The sequence below is a fragment of the Nannobrachium achirus genome, assembly GCF_963921795.1.
Source record: "Nannobrachium achirus genome assembly, chromosome: 18".
Taxonomy (NCBI): Eukaryota; Metazoa; Chordata; class Actinopteri; order Myctophiformes; family Myctophidae; genus Nannobrachium; species Nannobrachium achirus.
The window spans coordinates 42,342,300-42,366,128 of record NC_137825.1 but is presented as its reverse complement, the minus strand read 5'-3'; the positions used below and the strand labels follow the sequence as shown (position 1 = coordinate 42,366,128).

General features: G+C 43.3%; 1 protein-coding gene across 1 annotated transcript; it reads left to right on the top strand.

The window, feature by feature from the left end:
* Positions 1-1,425: 1,425 nt before the first annotated feature.
* zc3h7bb (zinc finger CCCH-type containing 7Bb) lies at positions 1,426-23,096 on the top strand. The gene is made up of 21 exons (XM_080747935.1): positions 1,426-1,633; positions 5,203-5,264; positions 5,380-5,416; positions 6,590-6,787; positions 6,986-7,144; positions 7,314-7,457; positions 7,571-7,613; positions 9,034-9,275; positions 10,235-10,520; positions 10,736-10,794; positions 11,126-11,225; positions 12,082-12,243; positions 12,612-12,817; positions 13,057-13,157; positions 14,049-14,230; positions 15,036-15,124; positions 16,232-16,491; positions 17,143-17,248; positions 18,165-18,273; positions 19,005-19,138; positions 20,232-23,096. The coding sequence occupies exons 2-21, from the start codon at positions 5,206-5,208 to the stop codon at positions 20,265-20,267; spliced, it is 2,712 nt and encodes a 903-aa protein (XP_080604061.1). The 5' UTR covers positions 1,426-1,633; positions 5,203-5,205; the 3' UTR covers positions 20,268-23,096.
* Positions 23,097-23,829: the final 733 nt, after the last annotated feature.

The window sequence follows — 23,829 nt, the reverse complement described above, 5'->3', positions numbered from 1 at the left end:
TACCGATAGGGGTACTTTTGTGTAATAGAAAATGTAGATATTTTTTATGTGGTGCAGTGTGGTGTAGTGTAGTGTGGTGCTAAAACTGCAGTCAAAAAGGGGCTTAGAGCCCCTTTTCGACTGCAGCTTTAGAGAGTTCCTGAAATCCACTTTGTTTGAGAACCACTGGACTGGATTCAGTGGATTGTACTGTAGCTGCAGACATAATTTATTTATTGCGACCGTAGGTCGCATTTACTACCAAAACCTCCACCGGCTGTCCGTGGGTGAGTCAGTCACACGTCACACTTTTTCCCTGCTCATATCTCCGCAACCGTTGACCCGATCCATGCCAGATTTTGCACACACACTCCTTGCCTGCCAAACTACAACCTCCAAGGACCCCCGGAGCCCCAGGGACCCCCAGGTCCCTGGGGGACCCCCAGATGTAAAAAATGACCAAATGTGCAAAAATGACCAAATGACCACCGCAACGGGGCTGCTCACGGTGAATTCCCGGGGACCACCGACTCCTGGTGCTCCAGAACGGATGCAAAAGTGGTGGCGCCCCCAGTGGAGGACCCCCTGCCACTGCAGCGCACATAAAATGCCGTAACTCGGGCTAGCAGCGTCCGGGAGAGCCGGGGCCGGTACCTATTCGTCCGCCAAGGCAACGCGGACACCCCACCCCTCATTTCTCACATGGCCCTATTCCAGCGCCACCTTCAGGCCGATTTTTAAAACACATTTTTGGACACTGCTCCTACAGTTTTTGCCCTAAAATCACGAATATCACTACACAGCATGTCTACACTCATGTCATCAACATGGATCAGGAAGATTTTGGAAAAACAAATGTTTGCCCTATTTGTGGAGATAAGCCACCTACGGTCGCTTATCTCCCGATTAGGGAGTCTTACTGGTTTGTTTTTAGGTTTATAGACTATATTTGAATGTTGTCAGTGGAAGCACTGCATGTGTCTGATATGGTGTTTCTGCTAAAGCTGTTGTGGGAAAATCGTGTCTTTCTCTCTCAGTTATTGGATGAAATGAGGAATGAAACTGCAGTGGTGTAAAGTAACCAAGTAATTTACCCAAGTACTGTAGTCTGATACTCCGATACTTTCGTTCTACTCCACACTACATCTCAGAGGCAAATATTTAAAGAGGCGATCTGCAATTTTCATAATTGTTTGTATTTTTTACTTTTACTCAAGTACATTTGAATAGAATAGACTCTTAGACACAGCAGTGTAGCCCTGAATACAGGACGGTCATATCCTGTATTCAGGGCTAACAGCAGTGATATGATACTTTGACTCAAGTAAAACATGCGAGTACTTTTATGTATCAAAAGCCAAATGGTCGCCACCAGCGCCCTCTAGTGCCGAAGCACTTCAAAGAAACTTGTTGAGATAGTTTCAAAGCCGTGCAGCAGCAGCCAGCCAGGCAGCTAGCCTAGCTACCGTTAGCCACCATAGCGACCATAACGATCAAAAAACTCATGTACCGTCCAGATGCTACACCCCGTCACAGGGACAGCGAAGTCACAGATATGCGTGCGGATAGCAGGGTCTGAAATCTGTCTGATCGGATATTTCCTCTCCGGACAATTATCGTTTTCCCGAAAAGCTGAAAAGAGACTAACAGCTCGGTGAGTTGTGCTTGAGAGGCCCTCCGTCTATGACCTGGAAAGCATCTGTGTCACTTTAGATTTCAACCACTTTTTACTATTTTACTATTTTATACTTGGGGCCATATTTGGAAAATCGTGATGATGTGTGCAAATCCTTGAATTTATACGTTTTTAAAGCGAACATTTGTGACTCAAATTTGTCTTTCTATGGGTCCCCTGGAACCAAATATTTTGAGATGGGGGCGGGGGTCCGCGGTCATTAATAATTCTAGGGGTCCTTGACACTGAAAAGTTTGAGCACCACTGACATAGAAACATGTTTTTCAGAAAACCATTGGGATTTAGAAGACATTTTTAGAATCGGCCTCAGGTCTCAACGGCCTCCGTCTATGACCTGGCTGGGCTGGACCATTAAACATGCAGCTACCTATGAAGGAGACCAGAGCTAGCACTGCAGCTACCTACCTAATGCCAAACTAGGGTAGAGACACTGACCACAAGTTGTCTCGCTGGTGGCAAGACAAAAGAAGAATGTCTTATAAAAGTCCAGGGTTCTCATACATTTATTAAGTTTAATTTAATATTCGCTATCTTAGGTGTGTTTGCATTAATATGGGTCTCTGTGAGTAGCCTGTGGCTAGCATACGAGCTAGTAGCTTTAATCCTAAAAACAGCCAGGAGTGTGATAACATTGAAATGGTTTATTTTTACGTGAGGATAACAGTGGTTTTCAACCCCTTTAATGTCAGGGTCCATTATTTATTCTGCATTTGAGCCACGGACAACGATTCGAGGAGATTTAACCTCTCAGACTTAAAGCCTAGAATGTTTTGTTGTCGTTCAATGATTTTGTCAACAATTCCATGCTGTATTGACGTGGTACCATAGGAGAAATACAAGGCAAACGTTGATCAGAATGACAATCCTTCTACATTATAATTGTGTATATTTCTTATAAATTGAGTAATGCAGTTTCTTTTTCTCTTGAGAGTGTAAAATGAAACCAAATGGACACATGAGGGTTCTTTTGGTTTCATTTTTACACTCAAGAGTTAAAGAATCTATAATCACCACCTGGAACCCCCTCAAGGACCACTGGTGGTCCCCGGACCACTGGTTGAAATTGAAAACCACTGGTACCATGTGATGGTTTGGTCCTGACACCAACTAATGTTAGCTACTAGAGGTTCGCGGCCCTTCGGGCCGCTCACATCTAGAGTCCACGCCCGCTTCTTTACTAAATTTTTTTTTTTTTAAAGTAAAAAAAATATATATATATATATATTAAAAAAAAGTAAAAAAAAAGTAAAAATTAAAAAAACATTTTTTTTGGGGGGGAACTATTGTGGCAGAACTATTGTGGCGGAACTATTGTGGCGGAACTATTGTGGCGGAACTATTGTGGCGCAGCGCACGTTTCCGGTCGGACATATTTGACCGCCGGACGCACTTCCGGTTAAGAACTCTGTGTGCCACGTGATCAGTCCTAGCCAAGTGGTGTATACGGATGTTACTGCGATTGAGGTGAAAGAGAAAAGTGGAAAGTTGTGAGCTAACTATTAGCTATTTTTGTGTGTGTGTGTGTGTGTGTGTTCTGGCTACGCCCCCCTCGGTTGAAATTGGATCCGCCGGTCCCATAGCTGGGAATACGAGCCAATGGACGGCGGTCACCATGGCAACGGGGGGCCAATGATAGAGTTATGGGCGGTATTCCTTACGTCCTTCTCCCTACCGTTGAGTTGAAGTGAATGCAAAGTGGGCGTGAATGGGCTTGGAAGTGGGATGCGGCTCTTGCTCAATTGTATATACTAGAATTTCGGGCCCCCTTTGGGGGCCCTCAAATCTAGAGCTCGGGCCCTCACGGTATACCAGCAATCAAATGGATTTGTAATTTTTTTGAGAAAAAATATTTTTTTGAGAAAATATTTTTTTGAGAAAAAAAAAAGTTTTTAAAAAAAAAGTTTGTTGAAAAAAAAAAGTTTGTTGAAAAAAAAAAAAGTTTTGGCCTAATTGTGTTATTATTATTACTATAATAGGCCTGCCAATGTTTTATTTTCATTATTTCAATGTTTTCATTTTAGCAACACACACACACACACACACACACACACACACACACACACACACACACAGACAGTATGTTGCTGTGAAGAGGTGAGTGGGCCGAACTCTAGATGTGAGTGGCCCGAAGGGCCGCCAACTTCTTGTAAGATACAGGCTCTCGGCTAGCTAGGCTCTAGCTGCGCGCCCGTCACTGCTGAAGCAAACTGTAACCTGATACTTTGATGACGAAAATTGCGTAGGAGACACTCTGGGGAAAGATTTGCATAGCAAACCCACACATTACTTTTCTACAAAGTGTACATCGTGCGAATACAATAGCTTCAGGAGAAGCTGATAGGAACATTGGGGTAAAAATGCGCGATTTTTGTGCAAAAGGTGGAGTCTTTAGATGCAGTGTAAATGTGATTCTATCGCGGACGACGCGGAGTTGCCTAAAAGTAATCGAAAAATAATCGCTGTCAATTAGTTGTAGGGATAAGATAGCTAACAGTCAGTCACTTTAATAACTTACTTAGCTAACATGTTGTTTGTTGATAGGCAGGCTATTTAAGGAACAATGCTTAACAAAATAATGTCCATTGCCCAGTTGGTGTTTGACAGGCTTGAGTCTTGCATTTGACTGAAGACTCACTGGCAAGTAATCTTCCAATATTAATGCTGAATGCTGACCTTTAGTCACCGTTAGCTGTCACTGTGTTTACATTGACGTGAGAGCAAGGGGATTGCTTAGAAGCAAGGCCTGGCTTGGTTGGAATGCAAGATAAGAATGCGAGCCAGCAGTGTGCAAATATTATCCTTGCAAATTATTACAACATAACATGTATCTATCATACAAACAAATGCAATTATGTTATGCCTGTAATTGCGACCGTAGGTCGCATTTACTATCAAAACCTCCACGGGCTGTCTGTCAGTGAGTCAGTGAGTCACACTTTTGCCCTGCTCATATCTCCGCAACCGTTGCCCCCATCCATGCCAAATTTTGCACACACACTCCTTACCTGCCAAACTACAACCTCCAAGGACCCCCGGAACTCCAGGGACCCCCAGGTCCCTGGGGGACCCCCAGCTGTCACGTGACATGTCACACTTTTGCCCTGCTCATATCTCCATAACCGTTGCCCCCATCCATGCCCCATTTTGCACACACACTCCTTACCTGCCAAACTACAACTTCCAAGGACCCCCGGAGCTTCAGGGACCCCCAGGTCCCTGGGGGACCCCCAGGTGTAAAAAATGACCAAATGTGCAAAAATGACCAAATGACCACCCCAACGGGGCTGCTCACGGGGAATTCCTGGGGACCACCCACTCCTGGTGCTCCAGAACGGATGCAAAAGTGGTGGCGCCCCCAGTGGAGGACTGGGAGAGCCGGGGCCGGTACCTATTTGTCCGCCAAGGCAACGCGGACACCCCACCCCTCTTTGTGTATACATGTGACCTACGGTCGCTTATCTCCCGATTAGGGAGTCTTACTGGTGTTTGATAGTTAGTTTAAAAGTAAACGTTGTCTTTGCCTTCAGGTCATGGATCCTGAGAGACTGAAGCGACAAGAGGAGATTCAGAAATCAATGGGCTTCATCCAGTAAGTTAACAATAACATTTATCCCCCCCCCCCCTTCCTTTCTTTTGGTAACCTGCTAACTCGCATGTATGCAGAAACACTGCGGATATAATTCTGTGACTGTTTTTATCCACAGGTCCTCTCTACCCTTCCCAGAGCCAGAGACATATGAGGTATTACACTTGATCCTGTTTCTTTTAATTGACAGTTCTTTACTTTGTGTTAGTGCCGTTTGCAATTTGTTCACATCAAACATATCATTTTCCAAATGTCTGTCTGAGTGAGTGTCTGTCACAGCGTTTCTCCTCAGTGGCTGGAGCAATTGATCTGAAATCGCATCACCATTAGCATATGAACACACCTGACATAACTGTGAAGCCCGTTTGTCACTTTCACAAATCGTATGCTGTATATTAGCATTTTTATGGTGTATCTACTATCTATTCTGCATCTAGCATGAGGCTTATCTATTCTGCATCTAGCATGAGGCAACATGTTTAACCAGCTGTGTGTGTGTGTGTGTGTGTGTGTGTGTGTGTGTGTGTGTGTGTGTGTGTGTGTGTGTGTGTGTGTGTGTGTGTGTGTGTGTGTGTGTGTGTGTGTGTGTGTGTGTGTGTGTGTGTGTGTGTGTGTGTGTGTGTGGGGGGTGGGGGGGTGTCTGGCCCTGTTACAGATGTTGTCCAAAAATCATGCAGATCGGTACACAGTATCTCTGTAGCCATTAAACGAAACGGGTATTTCTTACATTGATGCTCCAACATATTATCATGCAAGCACCAGTTAAAGTTACTTTCCATCCCTCATATACTGTGTGCACAGTGCACATCCCATAACCCACACACTGCACATCATTTAGGAGCTCATATCTTTGAACGGGTAAAGGCTAGTGTATGATAACTTAAATGAATTATGCTTATACATCGTTGTTGTTCACAACTGGTTTTGTACTGCCACCTGACTTTTCATTCTGTGGAAACCATGGAGTCAGCAGCCAAGATATTAAATAACAAAGTGTTCGTCCTATTAAATGTGTTCTTTGTCCATGACCCTGTCAGAGCCTCTCTCAACCAATCCATTGGCTGAGAAAACATTGGCCTTGCACAGAATCAACTTTCGGAATCTGGCTCCATGTTTTAGCTGCTGCGTTGTCGTGTTTGATGACCTCGTTATTTCTATGTAGCTCTCTCTTGCCCCTTGAGTCTTTCTTTTCCCAATCTCCTGAACCAGCCCTCTCTATTATTCCCTTTTAGCATGGCTTAAGTGCATTAATGTACGCTGCTTTTCTTGTGGACTGTCTTAAGTTTCCCTCAAAAGATTAATATTTTTGTACCCTTTCTTACCTGCAGGCCTTCTTGACCCAACTCGTGTGCAACCTACAGGATGAGGGGAACACGGTGTTCCGAGATGGTGACTGGCGCCAGGCAGCGCACTACTATGGGGAAGGAGTCAGCGTGGCTCGTTATGCCCAGGCTGAAGCCCTTGTCATTCCCACAGAGCTGCTGGAGTGCCTATATGTCAACCGGGCTGCTGCACACTATCACATGGTGGGGAAGGACCAGAACAGAAAGATCATTTACCCTCTTGGGGATCAATAAAGCTGTATCTATTGATTGAATCTTGTATGTGCACGCGAGGAGACTTAATTTAGTCTCCTGACTCTCCTCGTGTGCTGTCCTGTTGACTAAATTCCTTAAACGTCCACACCTATTCTCACGGTTTTCTCTCTCTGCGTCTCTTGTCAGAGGGAGTACGATTGCGGTGTTCAAGACTGTGACAGCGCGCTGTGCGTGTCTGAGGGCAGTCGCAGAGCTCTGTACCGCAAGGCCCTTTGTCTAAGGGAGCTGGGGCGCCTCAGGGAGGCCTACGAGTGTGGCACTAGATGCCTGCTCATTGCACCACTCGTAAGTTGTCGGCACCAATCACTAAAATGTCCTTACCTTTGTGAATGAAATGTTGATTGTCTGTCACCATTAGAGTGTTCTTTGTTTATAAATTACAATTCATTCATCAGATTAGGCTTCTTTTCTCTCTGTTCTTTCAAACCTTTTTGCTTTCTTGTCTCATTTCCAGGACAGGCAGGTGGGTGACCTCGCCCAGGAGCTGGCTAATAAACTTGGTCTGAAGGTTCGTAAGGCATACATCAGCCCTCAGGTTGAGTCCAGTAGTACCACAGGAGGAGAGAATCATGGAGAGACTTCCCCACCCACAGGAGAGGTAGGTAGTACAATTAGAGTTTAATTAATTTCAGTGCAAACGTTTGAAATGTTGTGTATAAATTTGCTTAACGATTTTGAGCTCTACAAAATACGTTTTCTTCTTGTTTTTAGACGTCCTCCAATGGCTTAGAGTCTTTGACTGACATCGGACCAGGTATTTTTGCTTTGTGTGTATAAGCAATAGACATAAATATCTCTGGATTTGTGTTCTGTTTGTTACCTTATAGAGAAAAGGTAACGCACATCCTCCTGTCTTTGGTGCTGAGCTATAACTGACAGTGCAGTAGTACTAGGAACAAACAAGGTAGCTCGCACTCACTTTCTTTGTCGCTCCAATTTTTCTTTTATTTAGCAAACAGCAAAAAATATAGAGTTTGTTACCTTAACCAACAGAGTTGGACAGGGGTTATATAACCCATCTATACTATAATTTTGCGAATGTCTGAGTGAGTGAGTGTCTGAGTGAGTGTCTGTCACAGCGTTTCTCCTCAGTGGCTGGAGCAATTGATCTGAAATCGCATCACCATAAGCATATGAACACACCTGACATAACTGTGAAGCCCGTTTGTCACTTTCACAAATCGTATGCTGTATATTAGCATTTTTATGGTGTATCTATATCTATTTAGCCTACAGTACCTTTTGTGACCACACATGTTAAGGGAGGGGTGCTGTTGTTCAGGCCATGCACAATCACACACAAACCCACACACACACACACACACGGAGGGGGGGGGGGGGGGGGAGTGTGTGTGTGTGTGTGTGCAGGCGGGCGGGCGGGCGGGGGGGTCTGGCCCTGTTACAGATGTTGTCCAAAAATCATGCAGATCGGTACACAGTATCTCTGTAGCCGTTAAATGGAACGGGTATTTCTTACATTGATGCTCCTACATATTAGCATGCAAGCACCAGTTAAAGTTACTTTCCATCCCTCATATACTGTGTGCACAGTGCACATCCCATAACCCACACACTGCACATCATTTCGGAGCTCATATCTTTGAACGGGTAAGGGCTAGTTCGATTCTATTGTACAGCGTGGCCCATGGGCCAGTCAACCAAATTTCTTGTGCACACTGCCAATAGGCAAATGAATTAAGTACCTGAATCTTTCACATATTGCGGGGGGAAAAGACTGTGGAATTTATTTTCCTAATTTTGTCAATTCATATTAGATTGCATTTTTCTTTTTTTCTTTTTCTTTTTCTTTTTTTCTTGAAGTGTACCAGGATATTTTAGAGATTATTGTGCCACCATCCCCCCATAGTTTCATAATTTCTCATTTACATTGTTACTTGTCCCTATACAAATGGGGGAAACTAAATTCTACATTGCTTTGTCCTCACTATAACCACATTATTTCCTTACATTTAATCTTATGGTTTCTTCTACAATTCTTAAATAATATCTTTCTCGTAAATCTGTTCCACCTCCTTTATTAATTATTCTCTTGCTCGTTTTTATGTAATTAGTAAGCACTTTGTGTATGCTTTTCTTTTTAAATGACCGCTTTAAAAACAAAGATGTGCCCTTACTAATAATCCATTCATTCTTTATTTCCATTTCCCTCCCAGCGGATCTGTCCAGTGCCCAGTGTATTCCTGCTCCTTTGGCCACGCCCATCCCAGTCAGCGATGACCCCGCGACCCCTGTTGTGACGCCATGTGCTGACCTGTCTGAGAGCCCCAGTAGCCAGGGGCTACCGCCCATGCCATACTCAGTGCCTGTATCAGAGCACATAGATGAGTGCAGCAGCAGCGTCATCAACGATGAACTGGACAGTCTTCTGGACTGCATCCCCAAGAAAGTCAGTGAGGTTAGCAGAGGAAAAAGGGCTGGATGGATTTGAAAATGTTGTCTTAGGGCCAGACACGATACTCAGACACCTCTGTGTTAAAGCTGCAATCCAAATTTTAAATGTTATTTCAAGCGATTTTTATGGTAGAGTATCTTTTTTTTTTAAAGATTTGTTTTGGGGCTTTTTATGCCTTTATTTGATAGGATAGTAGACTGACAGGAAATGGGGAGAGAGATGGGGAATGACATGTGGCAAAGGTCGGCCGGATCGGGAATCGAACCGGCGACGCCAGCAGGCATCATAGCCTAGTATGTGGTATGCGCCTTAGGCCAGCAGGCGCCCCATGGTAGAGTATCTTGATACAATATAATTAACACAACTGCAGCTGTTGATTGTCCTTTTATTGAGATTTTCTTTTCCATCCTGTGGCATATAAATTGTACTGCTGGTTGACATTTTGACAAGAGGTATTGCATGAAGCACAAAGCATAGTCTCTCTGTCCAAAACAGGTTTTCTGTCTTACAAACTTGGGGCTCATACGAGAATCCCTGGTTAAAATCCTGGCTATAACGTAAAACTTACAGATTGCAGCTTTAATTTGTGTACAAATGGACCCATGTTTATTATCCTTATATAATTACATTTTATGTGGAAGCATTGATTGAACAGGTCCTTTTGGGGGATGGGGTTTAGACTTAACGTTTGAAGAGAACTACATATAATTCAAATGTACACTGAGCCAAAGTCGGTTAATCAATTGCTGCATTGTGCATGTGAATCCCCTAACTGCACAATAGTAAAGCAGCAGATGAAATGAGCAAATAAATGTTTGCTGAGACTCAAATGTAAAACTATTGTAACTACATTAAATCAAGAAGAATTTTCATTTTTGCTAAAATGTTGTAATCCTCACTCCATTGTTGACATATATCTGTATTTGAGCTGATGTTTGCCTCTGTGTGCGTCTTTGGTCCAGAGTCCAGTGCAGGGTGCCATCCCTACCAACCTCCCCAACACCGCGGTGGGTCTCCGGCCTCCGTACTCGCCCAGTCTTCCAGCCCCGTCTCCTCAGCTTCCCCCTGCCTATTTTAGCCAGATACCCCCCCTGGAGCCCTACCCCACGCTGGCCCAGAGGGACCAGGGCTCCACCCAGGCGCGGGACGCACTGGGATCCTTTTCGCCTGGAGCTGGGGATGGAGAGGGGAAAGGAAATAGCGGTGGGGCAGGAGGGCTGGACTCCCTGTCCGAGTACAAATTGCCTGGTGAGTGGAAGGCTCTAAGACGTTTTTAGTTATTCATCTTGAAGTCTCTTTGTGCTCCTCTTTCCACATGTCCCATGTGTTCCTTCTCCACCTTGAATACAGTTCCTCATTTTCAAACCAGTTGTGAGTGAATCGACAATTTTGTGTTCTCAGCATGGTTGCCGCAAGGCCACAGTTTCTTACTTCAATATATATTTGTGTCCTTTTGTCTCCAGGGGGACGAGTGTCTCACAGCTTTATCCCTGGAATACGCAACCATAGCTCCACACACACAGTGAGTAAAACACACACACACACACACACACACACACACACACACACACACACGTATACCCAAATTCTTTGAAAATGTTTATTCGAATAGTCAAAAATGTATTAATTAAATGTAATTGTAATTTTTGTTTACCAGCACAAATGATAAAGGTGACAGGCCTTCTTTTTGATACTTCATGGGCATGTATTTACTTTTTTATAACATTTTATTAAGACATGACAGTAATATGGGTGCAAATGGATATGTGTGGTGAAATGTGTGTGGCCCACCTATGATTGAGGCTTTGATTTTGGAATGTCACCCTATTGTGACCTTTTTTCCTCTTTTACAGAATGGCCCATCTGGGACCAACCTGTCTCTGCTCTCTAGGAACCCCCTGGCAGCCACACATGAGTTCCGCCAAGCCTGCCATGCCTGTTACAGCCGCATAGGTATGTACACAAAGATTGATGTTTTGAATGAATTATGTCATTATTCTTTAAAAAAATCCTTTCTGGGATATATTGTAAGTCACCTAAAACAGGGATTTGTTATCAATGAGTTTGATTAAAATGGAGTTTGAAGTTAAAGGAGCTATAGTCAACTTTTTCATTGTAGGGCCGACACTTTGTTTACATCTCAGTCTATAGACTAGAATGTAAACAAAGTGTCAGTCTGACAATGGCCAAAATGATTATTCTATCATTATTTTACGCTTTTTGTGGTCATTTTTGAATAGAAACACATATATGAAGCTTATTTTTTTATGAAATATTTTCCAAACATTATTTTTATTTTAGCATCCGTTTTTCAAGAAAAGGTTGACTGCAGCCCCTTTAAAGGTTCTACACCATGCATTTAAACATAATTTATATAACATTGTGTCCCAAAAAACGTTTTTCAAAGGGTTTGAGGCTAAATTACCACTCAGGCTTTCAAAGCATTTTCAGCTGCAGTACCACCTTGTCCTGACTCCTGAGTGGGAGGACTGCGCTATTGAGCCAGTTTTGGCCCCACACTCCTCTCCACCTCCTGCTCAGCAGGCCCACCCCTCCCCAACCCAGACCCGTAGAATGGAGAGAGTTATGACACTTACGTCGACTCCCATTGTAAGCGTGGAAAGCTATTGAAGTAGCTAGCTTAGCCTAGCTTACTGGAGCCTGTTCTCATTTTTAGCGAGCATTTGCTGCTCTTCAGGGGAAGGCCCCTTGTAATGTCATTGATTGGGGGGGTTATCCATCACAGCTGTCTGATGAAAAAGGTCTATTTGGCTGTAATGTAGCCTCTTTATAACTCACTCTCTCTCAGGTCCACGGGTAATGGACTACCAGTATCAGCCTGAGGCAGCACACCGCTGTAAGAGAGACGTTCTTCTGTGTCGCCTAAAAAACACAGACGACCCCAACTGGAAGAGGGTCCGGCCCCGGCCTGCACGGAACAACTTCCTGGGAGCGTTTGTACTCTGCAAAGGTGTGTTTTTGTATTACCGTAAATAATACCATTAAGACTTCCTAATCGGGAGATAAGCGATACACGTCGCAAAAACAAAGTTGTCCTTTAAGGATTGGTTTTTGACCTGAACACTTGTGATTTATGCAACTTCGTTCACAAACCCCACACAACTACTGTAGTAACTTGGTGACGATGGCTAAAGAATGGAGGACGGGGAGGCCACATCATTGTCTCATTCAATTCATTCATTGTTTCAACCTTCCATCAATGGAGAAAAAATGTGAACATAGCAAAGCCAGCTTTTTCAGGGGGGGATGTTTTCCATCTGTATCCATCTTTTCTATAAGAAGCCTTGTTCTTCACCCCCTCCCTCTTTTCTACCTCAGAGGTGCAGGAACGTCAGGAGTGCCAGTATGGGGAGAACTGTACGTTTGCCTATTGTCAGGAGGAGATTGACGTGTGGACCCAGGAGAGGAAGGGCGCTCTGAGTCGTGAGCTGCTGTTCGACCCGCTGGGCAGCACAGAGCGCCGCGCGCTCAGTGTCACCCGGCTGCTACAGCTCCACATGGGCATGTTTATGTTCCTCTGTGAGGTGAGAGCCAGAGAGACATGGTGTATGTACCATATACTCTTTAATGCCTCTTTTACATGTTGGGATTAAATTAGTTTTGACCCCATATATTGGGTCATGGTCAACAGATGATTCTGTGTACAGTTCTAGATTATAAATATAATGTAAAGTGTACGTATTGTATTTGTCCTGTCGGTTAGTTAGTGTAATTTGAATTTATGTTGCGTTACAATCTCTTATCTCTTCTCCCCACTGGACAGGAATGTTTTGACAGTAAACCTCGCATCATCAGTAAACGCAGCAAAGAAAACTTAGCCGTGTGCTCAAACCTCACAGCACGACACCCGTTCGACGATAACAAGTGAGTCCGACAGACGTTTCTCTTTAAAAATGTACTGATCTCACATGACTTCTCTTCTATCATGGAGCATTGTGACTCTACATATCTGTTAGAGATGATAACAACCATGACAATTATTACCATTCTGGCATGACTTAAAGATTTTCTTTAAAGAGCAACATAACTTCTTTCACATATGAAAAAAATGCATTTGAAAATTTGTGTGTTGCAATAATCGAGTTGATTGTATAAAGAGTCCATAGCTGAGGCAAAACAAACCCACCCTTGTTTAGCCATTTGATTGGTCCGCCAAGTTTTGTTTTGATCGAAAAGGCAGCTGGGAAGACCTGTTTTAAATCATTTCCATTGTCTGCAGTATGATGTTAGAGTTAGACTGTTCTCTGGAGGCGTTGTACCATCCTCTCAGTGCAGCCGTTTTCCGAGATGGGGTTGTGGCCAAAGTGGGACTCTTCGGTGATTGGTTCATACTGGATTATCTCGATCAGGCCGGGCTGCCGCCTGCCGGTTAGATTTTCAACAAAGAAAATCCCGCCTTCAACAGCGTCACCAGACCCTGAATGCGAGGCTAGCGATTCAGGGGCTGGAGCCAGGCTAGCTCACCGTGTCCGTTAATATGTTTTTTCAGTATGTTTCCGGAAACAAGTTGTAGAAAGGAGGTCCTTTCATCCTTTCTAGAACTTATTTCCTGATTTTACTTTCTGTTATAGTGCTGTACTAACTAACCCTAACTCTTAAAAATGTGTTTTTAGTCAATTTAGTTTGTTTTTTCTCTTTCTTTATTCTAGTTTTCCACATGTCAGCATTGCTTCTATTTTGTTGCTGTTCAAATGTACCTGTTTAAAATGACTGACCTGAACATTGTGTGGGTGCTCCCTCCCTCCCTCCCTCCAGGTGCCTGGTGCACGTGGTGAGGTCGGCCAATGTGCGTTACAGCAAAGTGCGTCCACTGCATCCGCTGTGCCAGTTTGATGTGTGTCGCCATGAGGTGCGCTACGGCTGCCAGCGGGAGGACAGCTGTTCCTTTGCACACTCTGTCATAGAGCTGAAGTGCTGGGTCCTGCAGCAGGACACAGGTGAACACCACACATACTCTTGAGTGCTTCTCAAACTTTTTCGTGTCATCTCCAAATTGATGTGCATTTGGCTGCGGACCGGAACTGTGCAGACAGGTCAGCACGCTGAGGAAGTCTTGTTTGACGAAACGACCATCTATGCCAATAAAAGTTTAAAGCTATACTGTGTAAGTTGCTCAACTTGTGGTCAGTAGCTCTATAGCAAACCTCGGTCGCGTCCGCGTCTTTCGGCCGTTTTTCGGTTCTCACACCCTCGCGTCTGCCTCCACCTCGCCGAGATCTATCTTTTGAGGGGTCCCTGGTTACTGTGTGTTCAGCCATTCCGGAGATACACTCCTTCACCCATGCCTCCCTGTGCAACCGAGTATACAGACACACGGGAGACTACAAATATGGCCGCCCTAGCGACCCCACTCCAAGATGCGCTGTGATTGGCCGGCAGTGTATAACCCTCGCTGTGATTGGCCGGTAGTATGATGACGTCATTTTGCCGCGAAATTCTCCCCTCCTCACGGCTCATAGAAAACATATAAAGAGAAGGCTTTTGAAGCTGAAAATAACGGAGTGGGGGTTCTAAAACTTTAGCGATTTAACAGTTAGGACCATTTTAAGATTTGTTTTATAAAAAAAGTTACATGGTATAACTTTAAAGATTGCGAGTCAACTTCACTCGCCTGGTGCCCCAGGGCTATACATTATTATTACCTAATATGACAACTTGAATGGAAACCGTTGCTGTGTGCTGTGCCATCACAAGGCACTTGAGAACCACTGAACTTATTCAGTACTTTCTAACATCTCTTAGGTATTACCCATGAGGAGATGGTGCAAGAGTCAAAGAGACACTGGCACAGACTAGAGCAGAATGCACAGAAGCAGCAGCACCAACAGAAGGTGAGGCTGCAAAGGATGCTGGGATGGGGAGGGATGCCCAGGTGGCTCGACCAGCTGGTGTCATGTACAACATGGTGGCTACATTATGGCTTCAATAATAGCAGACTCATGGTTTCCATACTGCAGAGGTCTTCAACAGGGGGTCTGCGACCCCTAGGGGGTCCGCAGAGGTACTGCAGGGGGTCTGTGAAATTGTTGCTTAAAAAAAAAAAGAAATCTGCATTGATGTTAAAAAATAAATCATGATTCTATCCATTTTGAATAGCTTGAATACACGATTACTATGCAATTGACAGATTGGATCTCAGTTAATAAGTAGTATGTTTAGAAATGGTAGTGGTATGGCCACCTTGCTCGCTATAACTTGTACATGTTAAAAAATATGTCGTAGCTCCGACCCCCCCAACCTACGAGGTGGTAGGGGGTCCCTGCTCCATCTGCCCATCAGTTTGGGGGTCCCCGGCCTGAAAACGTTGAAGACCCCTGTATACTGCATTAACAATAATAAAAGTGAAATTAGACGTTTGCCCGGTATCCTAACTAGTGAAAACAGCAGACCTAGAGGCTCACAACACCTCGCTTTGTGCCACGTTGTAAGCTTGTAGGTCTGCTATTTTCACCAATTCTTCAATTCTTAAAATGTCTTTAATTTTATTCACTATTTATTCAGGAAATGACTTACAAAATACCTTTTGAAAAGTATTTCGTATTCATGAAAAATGAAATAATGAAGAGGTTCACTCGCAACCCATAAAAATTGGCCCATGACCCACAAATGGATCTAAACACACTGTTTGGGAAACAGTGCTATATACTGAAGCAATATTAAACGAGAGCGTGTGCATTATCATGATTATCGGCACGCCAGCATTGCTGCAGGAACAAGCCGACAGGCGAGTTCCGTAGGCAGGGCTGAAGTGCAGTATTTAGGCTGAAGGTAAGCTGTCTGTGAAGGAATTGCAGCTTGTATTACTATTTTGTGTGTGTGTATGATTGTGTGCACACACAGTTAATATGAAATTAGGTCAATGAAGATGGATTGCATCTTTTGAATGGTGTTATTCTCTTCCCCTGTTCCTAACCACTTTCTCTCCTTCTCTCTGTCAGCCTATGCACATCTCCCACCACCACAGCAGCAGTATGGCTGGAGGGGGTGGTGTTGGGGGGATGGGGGGAGGAGAGGGTATTGGCGGAGGAGGAGTGCACTCGGTGGGAGGGATGGGAGGGGGCATGGGAGCAGTGGGTTCAGGGAGGGGGCGAGGTCTGAACCTGAAGATGAAGTTTGTGTGCGGCCAGTGCTGGAGGGATGGCCAGGTCAACGAACCTGACAAGAACCTCAAGTACTGCACAGCTAAAGCGCGACACAGGTGAGACTAGGCCCACTTTGAATTTGCTTTGACGCTGTTCTGGCAGCTGGTGGTGGCCCAACTCCTTACTAGGACAACTAAAGGTTTAAGTCCTACTATTTTTTTGTCACTAGGGATGGGACGATATGAAAATGTATCCCTACATGAGTTCTGAGCAAACCCCGCCCATGGAAGCTTTTGATTGGCTGAACCGGAGCTAGGGAGCGCTCCTTTTTGTTTGCTTGGACCGTGCGGTGGTGCAACCACCTAAACCTAACCTTAACCCTAACCTCAGTAAAACTATGCCTAAACCTAACCTCGTACGATTCCAAATTGCGTCACACGTATTGCTGTATGCAAGACTTGTTCTCCGCATTTGACCCATCTCTCAGCCATGCCACACTTGGGAATCAGTAGTGATGATGCTTCCTTTTAACTATGTTGGTTTTTTCTTTTATTTTGTCACCTGTCTGCATATTGAATGTCTGTTCAAATCCTGTTCTTTGGACAGAGTGAAGCTGACCCTCATTGTTCTACCAGTTATTAGCCTAAATCCACATGACTGGAATTTAGGAACCACTGCTCTTGTGCATTATTGAACAGCTTATACAGTCTTGTAACCTAATAGGCTTTCTTGCAGATTCATATTAATTTGTCATTTACTCTGTGCAGCTGGACTAAGGAACGACGGGTCCTGCTGGTGAAATCCTTTGAGAAGAAGAAATGGGTGGTGGTTCGACCGCTGCCTTTCTCTCGCACCTATCCACAGCAATATGATGTGAGTCCCTCTATATGCTGACTTGCCGAGCTCCTTAACCCATTTAGGCCTAGAATTAGAAGGATTCAAAAGACACTTATAGAATCGGGTCAAAATTCTAATGTTCACGACTTTTCAAAAATAGCAGATCTACGAGCTCGCAGCGCGGCACTCGGTGCCGCGCTGTGAGCTTGTATATCTGCTATTTTTCAATAGTTAAAGCAAAAAATAATGATACACAAAATGTGTACCCGTTCTAAATGGGTTAAATGCTTGTTTTGAGTTGGAATGGGCAGTCAGATGTGTACTGTAATGAACCCAGATCTGAATTCTGATATTGTGTAAGAATATTTCTGGTGGAGCGCTTGAAGCTGAGAAATACTTTTGGAGAGAAGCGATGCTCATCAATGTCAGACTTCAGGCTCCAGACTTTGACAACCCAGTCATTCATGGTCTGATGTTTAGCATTGTTTCAGCTCTGCTATTTGTGCTAATAATACAGATGTCACGATGTTTGAGCGCAGCAACGGTTGATCATTTAAAAAGTTGCAGGCATTAATAAGCCCTCCATCCTAACACGCTCAGAACCAAAGGGATTCTAAGCTCATAAAATGCTTTCTGTGGACATGGGCCCTAGCGGTTTAAAAAAAAAGGATGTCTTCTATTTACTGTCTTTCTGTATCTCTACCTACACTGTCTTGGTTGCTTTGTGTCTTTAATTCACACTTTAACATTTTTGGGGGGAACAATCTTATGCCCCTGACATCCTCCTCCAGGAAAAGGATATTACACTTGTATACGCCAGGGTTACCGCCATATCGATTATGCAAAGGATAAGCGCTTTGTCTGAAAGGTGCATTCACACATGAATAAATTATACAAGCTCCTCCTCCTAAAGCATGTGTGTGTGGCCTGTCAACCCCCCACCCTCCTCCAGATGTGTGTCCATGTGATGAAACAGAAGAAGTGCCACTATATTGGTAACTGCTCATTCGCCCACAGCCTGGAGGAAAGAGACGTGTGGACGTACATGAAGAACAACAGCTGTAAGATATATCTATTTATACTCTATGTAAATGTATACAGGCTATATTATGTTTATATCTATCTCTTTGTCTTTGGCACTCCTGTCTGTTTCTGGTAACTATGAATGGATGCACTGATCATGTATACAGGCTATATTATGTTTATATCTATCTCTTTGTCTTTGGCACTCCTGTCTGTTTCTGGTAACTATGAATGGATGCACTGATCATGTTTGAACTTAGGGACTGCTCAAAGGCCATTCATAGGGACTCGCCCTAACTGCAGTCAAAATAACCACACAAAGACTAAATAACCAGTAAGACGCCTAAAGGCAAAAAGCAACCTCGCCCTAAAGGGTGAGGTCGCGCAGAGTACAAGGTCGTGCAGGACAACTGTACATTGTGCAAGTACAGTACAGTACAGTACGGCAGGGGAAGCAGCTAAGAACATAGGCAAAAATCTGAGCTATCCGTGTGCAAATGTTGGAGTCTGTACCCATGGATGTTGGCTGACGACGGTTTGTTTACATTTCTCGTCGCGCAGCCGGATTCCTCCATTTAATCCATTCAATCCAATCCATGGCATCATATGATGGGCTCTGGCGACATCTAGTGGGTATTAAATGTGTTAATAGAAAGAAATGTATTGAATTTCCATGGCTCATCTTTCACCCCACTCTTCCCTCTTTTCTTCTTTCCCTCTTTGCCCTCATTCCCCTCCTCTTCTCTTCGCTCTCCTCTGTCTTCCCCAGTGAGAGACATGCAGCAGATGTATGATATGTGGCTGCAGCTGACCAATCAGACCAGGCGCACAGAGGGCTCCCTCATGACCCCGCCCCCGGAGGAGAAGCAGGTTACCATGACGGCGGATTACTCGGAGGGCATGGTGAGTGGAATCCCTCTTACCTGTCCAATTCCTCAACGGTTCCAATAGAGGGTTACAAATGAACCCTTACAGGCCGACTCTTATTATTGTTCCCTCTTTCCTAGCATTGTTGTTCTTTAGTTCTTATTCATATCTGATTCTGTTAAAGGGGCACTCCACCACTTTTCAACCTATCTTCATATAATAGGTCCTCAATAATGTTCATGATAAAATATCACAATTTTTTTCTACTCAGTTTGGGTCTCATAGGAGAACTGTGGGTGGGTCAAATCCTTCTACCGGTGACATCATCAATGGGAAATGCAAGCTAATAGAAACTGCAGGCTTTCTATTCCTGAAGAAGTTGCAATGTTAAAGTGGAAGCCATTGTTCTTGTGATAATAAAAATCTAAATATTTTTTTTTCAAAAATATTATTTATTTATTTTTTTGTCAAACGATGATGTCACCGGTAGAAGGATTTGACAGCTCTCCTATGAGACCCAGACTGAATAGAAAAAAATTGTGCTATTTTATTATGAACATTAGTGAGGACCTATTATATGAAGACAGGTTGAAAAGTGGTGAACTACTCCTTTAAGCATAAATTATCTTGAAACTGTAGCCTACCACAGTTTCTATCCATCTCTCATCCCCTCTGTCTCGCACGCACGCATGCACGCACGCACACGTAGATGTTATGATAGATTATGATGAGACATTTGTACATAGTTTTCAAAAGTTGATAATTACCAGGTCTTTTGAACATACTTGTTCTCCAACATACTCTTGGGGATCAAAGGGAGCGAGAAAATAAAAATAAAACATTTTATTGGGGACCCATTGGAATGACCACCTGGGGGTCCTGGAACCCACTACTTTTAAAACGGTCCTACATCACTGATATGTATGTGTTTATTTGTATGGGTGTGTTGGGTGTTTTTTAGCAAGGTAACTTGAGAACACATTTTCATAAACCTAGATGGGAATAATCATTAGGCATCTCCGAAGAGTGAGACCATATTATACTTGTCACAACCAAGAGACGTAGGGCGAGACATGTTGGTGTGTGCAGGACTTCTTTGACCCTCTGTGTTGGCCTGTATGTGTTTCAGGGAGGACGCAGGTTGTCCGATGGGGACGAGCTCTGAGTGCCTGGGAGAAGCCGAGTCCCCTGCAACCAGAAAGCGAAGGAGACAGGCCGCCCACACTGCTACAGTAGAGTCTGTCTTTATGTCACACCAGTCTGAATGTGTCTAGCGTCTCACCAGCATAATGAGAGCATACAGATACCCCTAGATATAACTGGCTGGCTGGCACAGTACACACACACACACACACACACACACACACACACACACACACACACACACACACACACACACACACACACACACACACACACACACACACAGCCACAAATCACAGGCACCAGTTCACACAAAGAAAGCTGTTGGTGAAAACGCAAACCTTTTAATGCTTTTTCTGCCATGCTACAGTTATAGATAGCACCTTGAATTCCCCCTCCAGCAAATGAGAACCCTTGAAATGCAACCAGGGAATCTACTCAAGACTTCCCAGAGTCCCCGCGTCAATCCCCTGCCCCCCACCGAGTCCAGGGACTGCGTTCTGTTATCGCCAAATCCGAACCCCGCTTTCCCTCGTGGGAAGGTAGCGAAGAGGGTTGAAAAGAATGTTTTTTTTTGTTTTTGTTTCAGGGGAGATTAATGGTTAGGAATGCTATTTTTGTTTCCATGGGAGTTGTACTTCCCTTCTGTATTGTCTGCCATATTGGTAGAGCTTTATGAATGTATGGCCTGCATGGGCCCTTTAAATCATGGAAGTCCATCAGGAAAAGTGAAAAACAAATCAAGATTATGGTTGTGGACTTCTGGAATGTATTCAGGCATACGCGCCCAGAAAGCGCTAATTTCTGTCCAATTACGTTTTCTTTTCCTCCTTCCGTGCCCCCCTCCCGTCGTGCTTCTCATGTCTAATGGACAGACTAATGCCCCTAGCTGGTTATCTGATCAAGCCTTTCTTGCCTACACACACAGCACTGGCACAGATGTGTACACATTCACATCCATTGTTGGCCTCTTATTCACAGTCAGCCCGCATCCAGGTGAAACGTTACGTGCTTGTATTTAAGCCTCCAAAAACGGTAGACATACTTGCTACAGTGAGTATGGGCTAACCTATAACAGATTTCAGAATGAGGCTGGCTATTTTCTTTTCTTTTCTTTTTTTTTTTTTCTCTTTTGTTTATTAATATCTTTTAATAATGCAATTTTAGGTCATGGGTGGAAATGAATTACTTGGAAGTATTAACCACTGGCATCCCTATTTTGGGCATGTCATAGGCGAACATTTTTAAAAATACAGAAAATGGCAATGGCCATTTTCGCCACGAGACACCGTCTTATGATGAAATGAAATAAGGCTTACGTGGTTAAGACATGAAGGCTTTGAAAAGCTGGCGAAGGTGTGCAAAGCCCAACTCGTAACTGATGTTGGCATCCAATCAGATTAGACCGCAGATGCTCATACGGAAGTAATGACCCCATATTGAACTGAAGCACAGTTGACTTATGAAATGAGTGATATTTATGACTAGCAACATTTTTATTCCCTAGTGAATCATGTTTATGACAAAAAGATGAAATATTTTTATTCCCTAGTGAATCATGTTTATGACAAAAAGATGAAATTATCTTATTCCCTAGTGAATCATGTTTTGTGAGAAGAAAAATATCCATAGACAAAAGAATCTAATAAGAATGACCCCATAATGAACTGAAGCATAGTAGACTATGGAAATGAAATTAGTTGTATGTATGACTAACAAAAGATAAAATAATTGTATTCCCGGTGAATCATGTTTTGTGAAAAGGATAAAATGTCCATAGACATAAGAATCGAATAATGGATTAATGACAATAGGTCAATGATTTTGTTTTCATTTCTTTCTATGAAATATTGTTTAAATATTTGTTCAGATTTAAGTTTAAGAATGAGATATCATGTATTCAGTTCAAATAGGGTCATTATTTTATAGAAAATGTATTTTGCTCTTGTGGTCCTCATTCATCAAAATGACTCTGTTCCTAATTGCTAATGGTAGCTCCCAAGATAGTTTTAGTTTATTCCCTCTTTAATGGGAGGAAGTGAAATCCTGGGTGATAGGGAAATGATTAGCACCAAATGATGTGCCTATAAAACACATTCACATATATATGCGCGCCGCGCACACACACACACACACACACACACACACACACACACACACACACACGGCAGAATATCTATTGCCATTTTATCCTAACTTGTGATGTGGACAGAGGACTTAAGGAAGTATGTCTATATTCAAATGCATTTATACACATGTTATATTATACATATTTACAGATACTGTATACTACTACTAATAATTGATAACTTAGCAGTTAAGCTTAATTAAATATATAACCTGAAAACCTTGTATTGATTACATAGAAGAAACTCGTTATTGAGCTATTGCTATATGACATGTATCGCTGAACTAGATGACAATAGTGACCTTAAAGATATATATATCTACAATTTTATTTTGTCGCTTCTGTGAGGGTCATTCCAGACAGGAATTTGTGGGACAGGATTGCAGGTGGAGCCTTATTTTGCTCCAAAGTTGATGGTTTAATCTCCACCTATAGGCTGAGTAAAGCATGTAGAGAGAGTTAAGAGTCCTACTGTGACGTTAGGGTCATACAGAGAGTTGTAGAAAGGGAGTCGAGTGTCTCTCAAAAAAATAAGAAAACTAAATTTTTCAATTGATTGATGGACCGTGCCAGGCAGTGTGCAAACCAAAATGTGTAACCTACCGACTCAAATGTTATAAAACACATGATTGCACTGCACGGAAATAGGGCATCGTTCACTTTGTAATGATGTCCACATAATTTCTTATTCAGACAGATTTGTCACATTTTATATATATAACAGTAAACAACCTCTTTTTCTTTCCTTTTTTTGGGGGGGGGGGGGGGGGGTTGCAGAGCATTGCAGACCTAAAACAAGTCATCCTAGAGGTGTGCATAGATGAGCTTCAGCATCCTCTGGACAGATGCAGTGTATGGATGGTGAAATACTTGGACAAACCGGTGGCCTCATTACAATAGTTTTGCATGGCTTCGTGGCTTAGCTTAAAAATGCATTACATTGAACAATGCATATATTCATGTAGATTTCCTACCTATACACGTATGTTAGGAACAACGTGGCTGTATCTTATGGTAAGGTAGAGGAGGCTCGTAGCAGCAAATCCCAATTAAGCTTGTCAGCCTGCTGCAGGGTTGGGTAATATTTGTGATAGACTGGTCCCTTGTCTGGAATGGCCCATGTATCTGCTTTATTGAGGGATCGTATTACTACTACCGCTAGTATTATGATAAATATGATGATAATGATTGCTATCTATTGACTATTTCTAATTTCTCTTATATGCTATTGATATACGTATATATGTTAATTGCTATGTATAACTCTCTTTATATATGTATTCATGTATGAATATGATACCACCACAGAGGTAGATAGGCATCTATGTATGCAAACGGTACACAGGACTGTCTTGGCAAGCCAGGTGCAGGATAGGGGGGGCGTTCTTGTGTGATTAAGTTACCGCTTTGGTGAAGAAGATAGATCAGTGACTGCCTATACCTTTACATTTTATAG

Coding starts and splice junctions, on each gene's coding strand:
- zc3h7bb (XM_080747935.1), top strand. CDS start 5,206: ATGGATCCTGAGAGACTGAAGCGACAAGAGGAGATTCAGAAATCAATG. Junction 6,788..6,985: donor CTGCTGCACACTATCACATG/GTGGGGAAGGAC, acceptor GTCTCTTGTCAG/AGGGAGTACGATTGCGGTGT. Junction 18,274..19,004: donor GTACATGAAGAACAACAGCT/GTAAGATATATC, acceptor TGTCTTCCCCAG/TGAGAGACATGCAGCAGATG.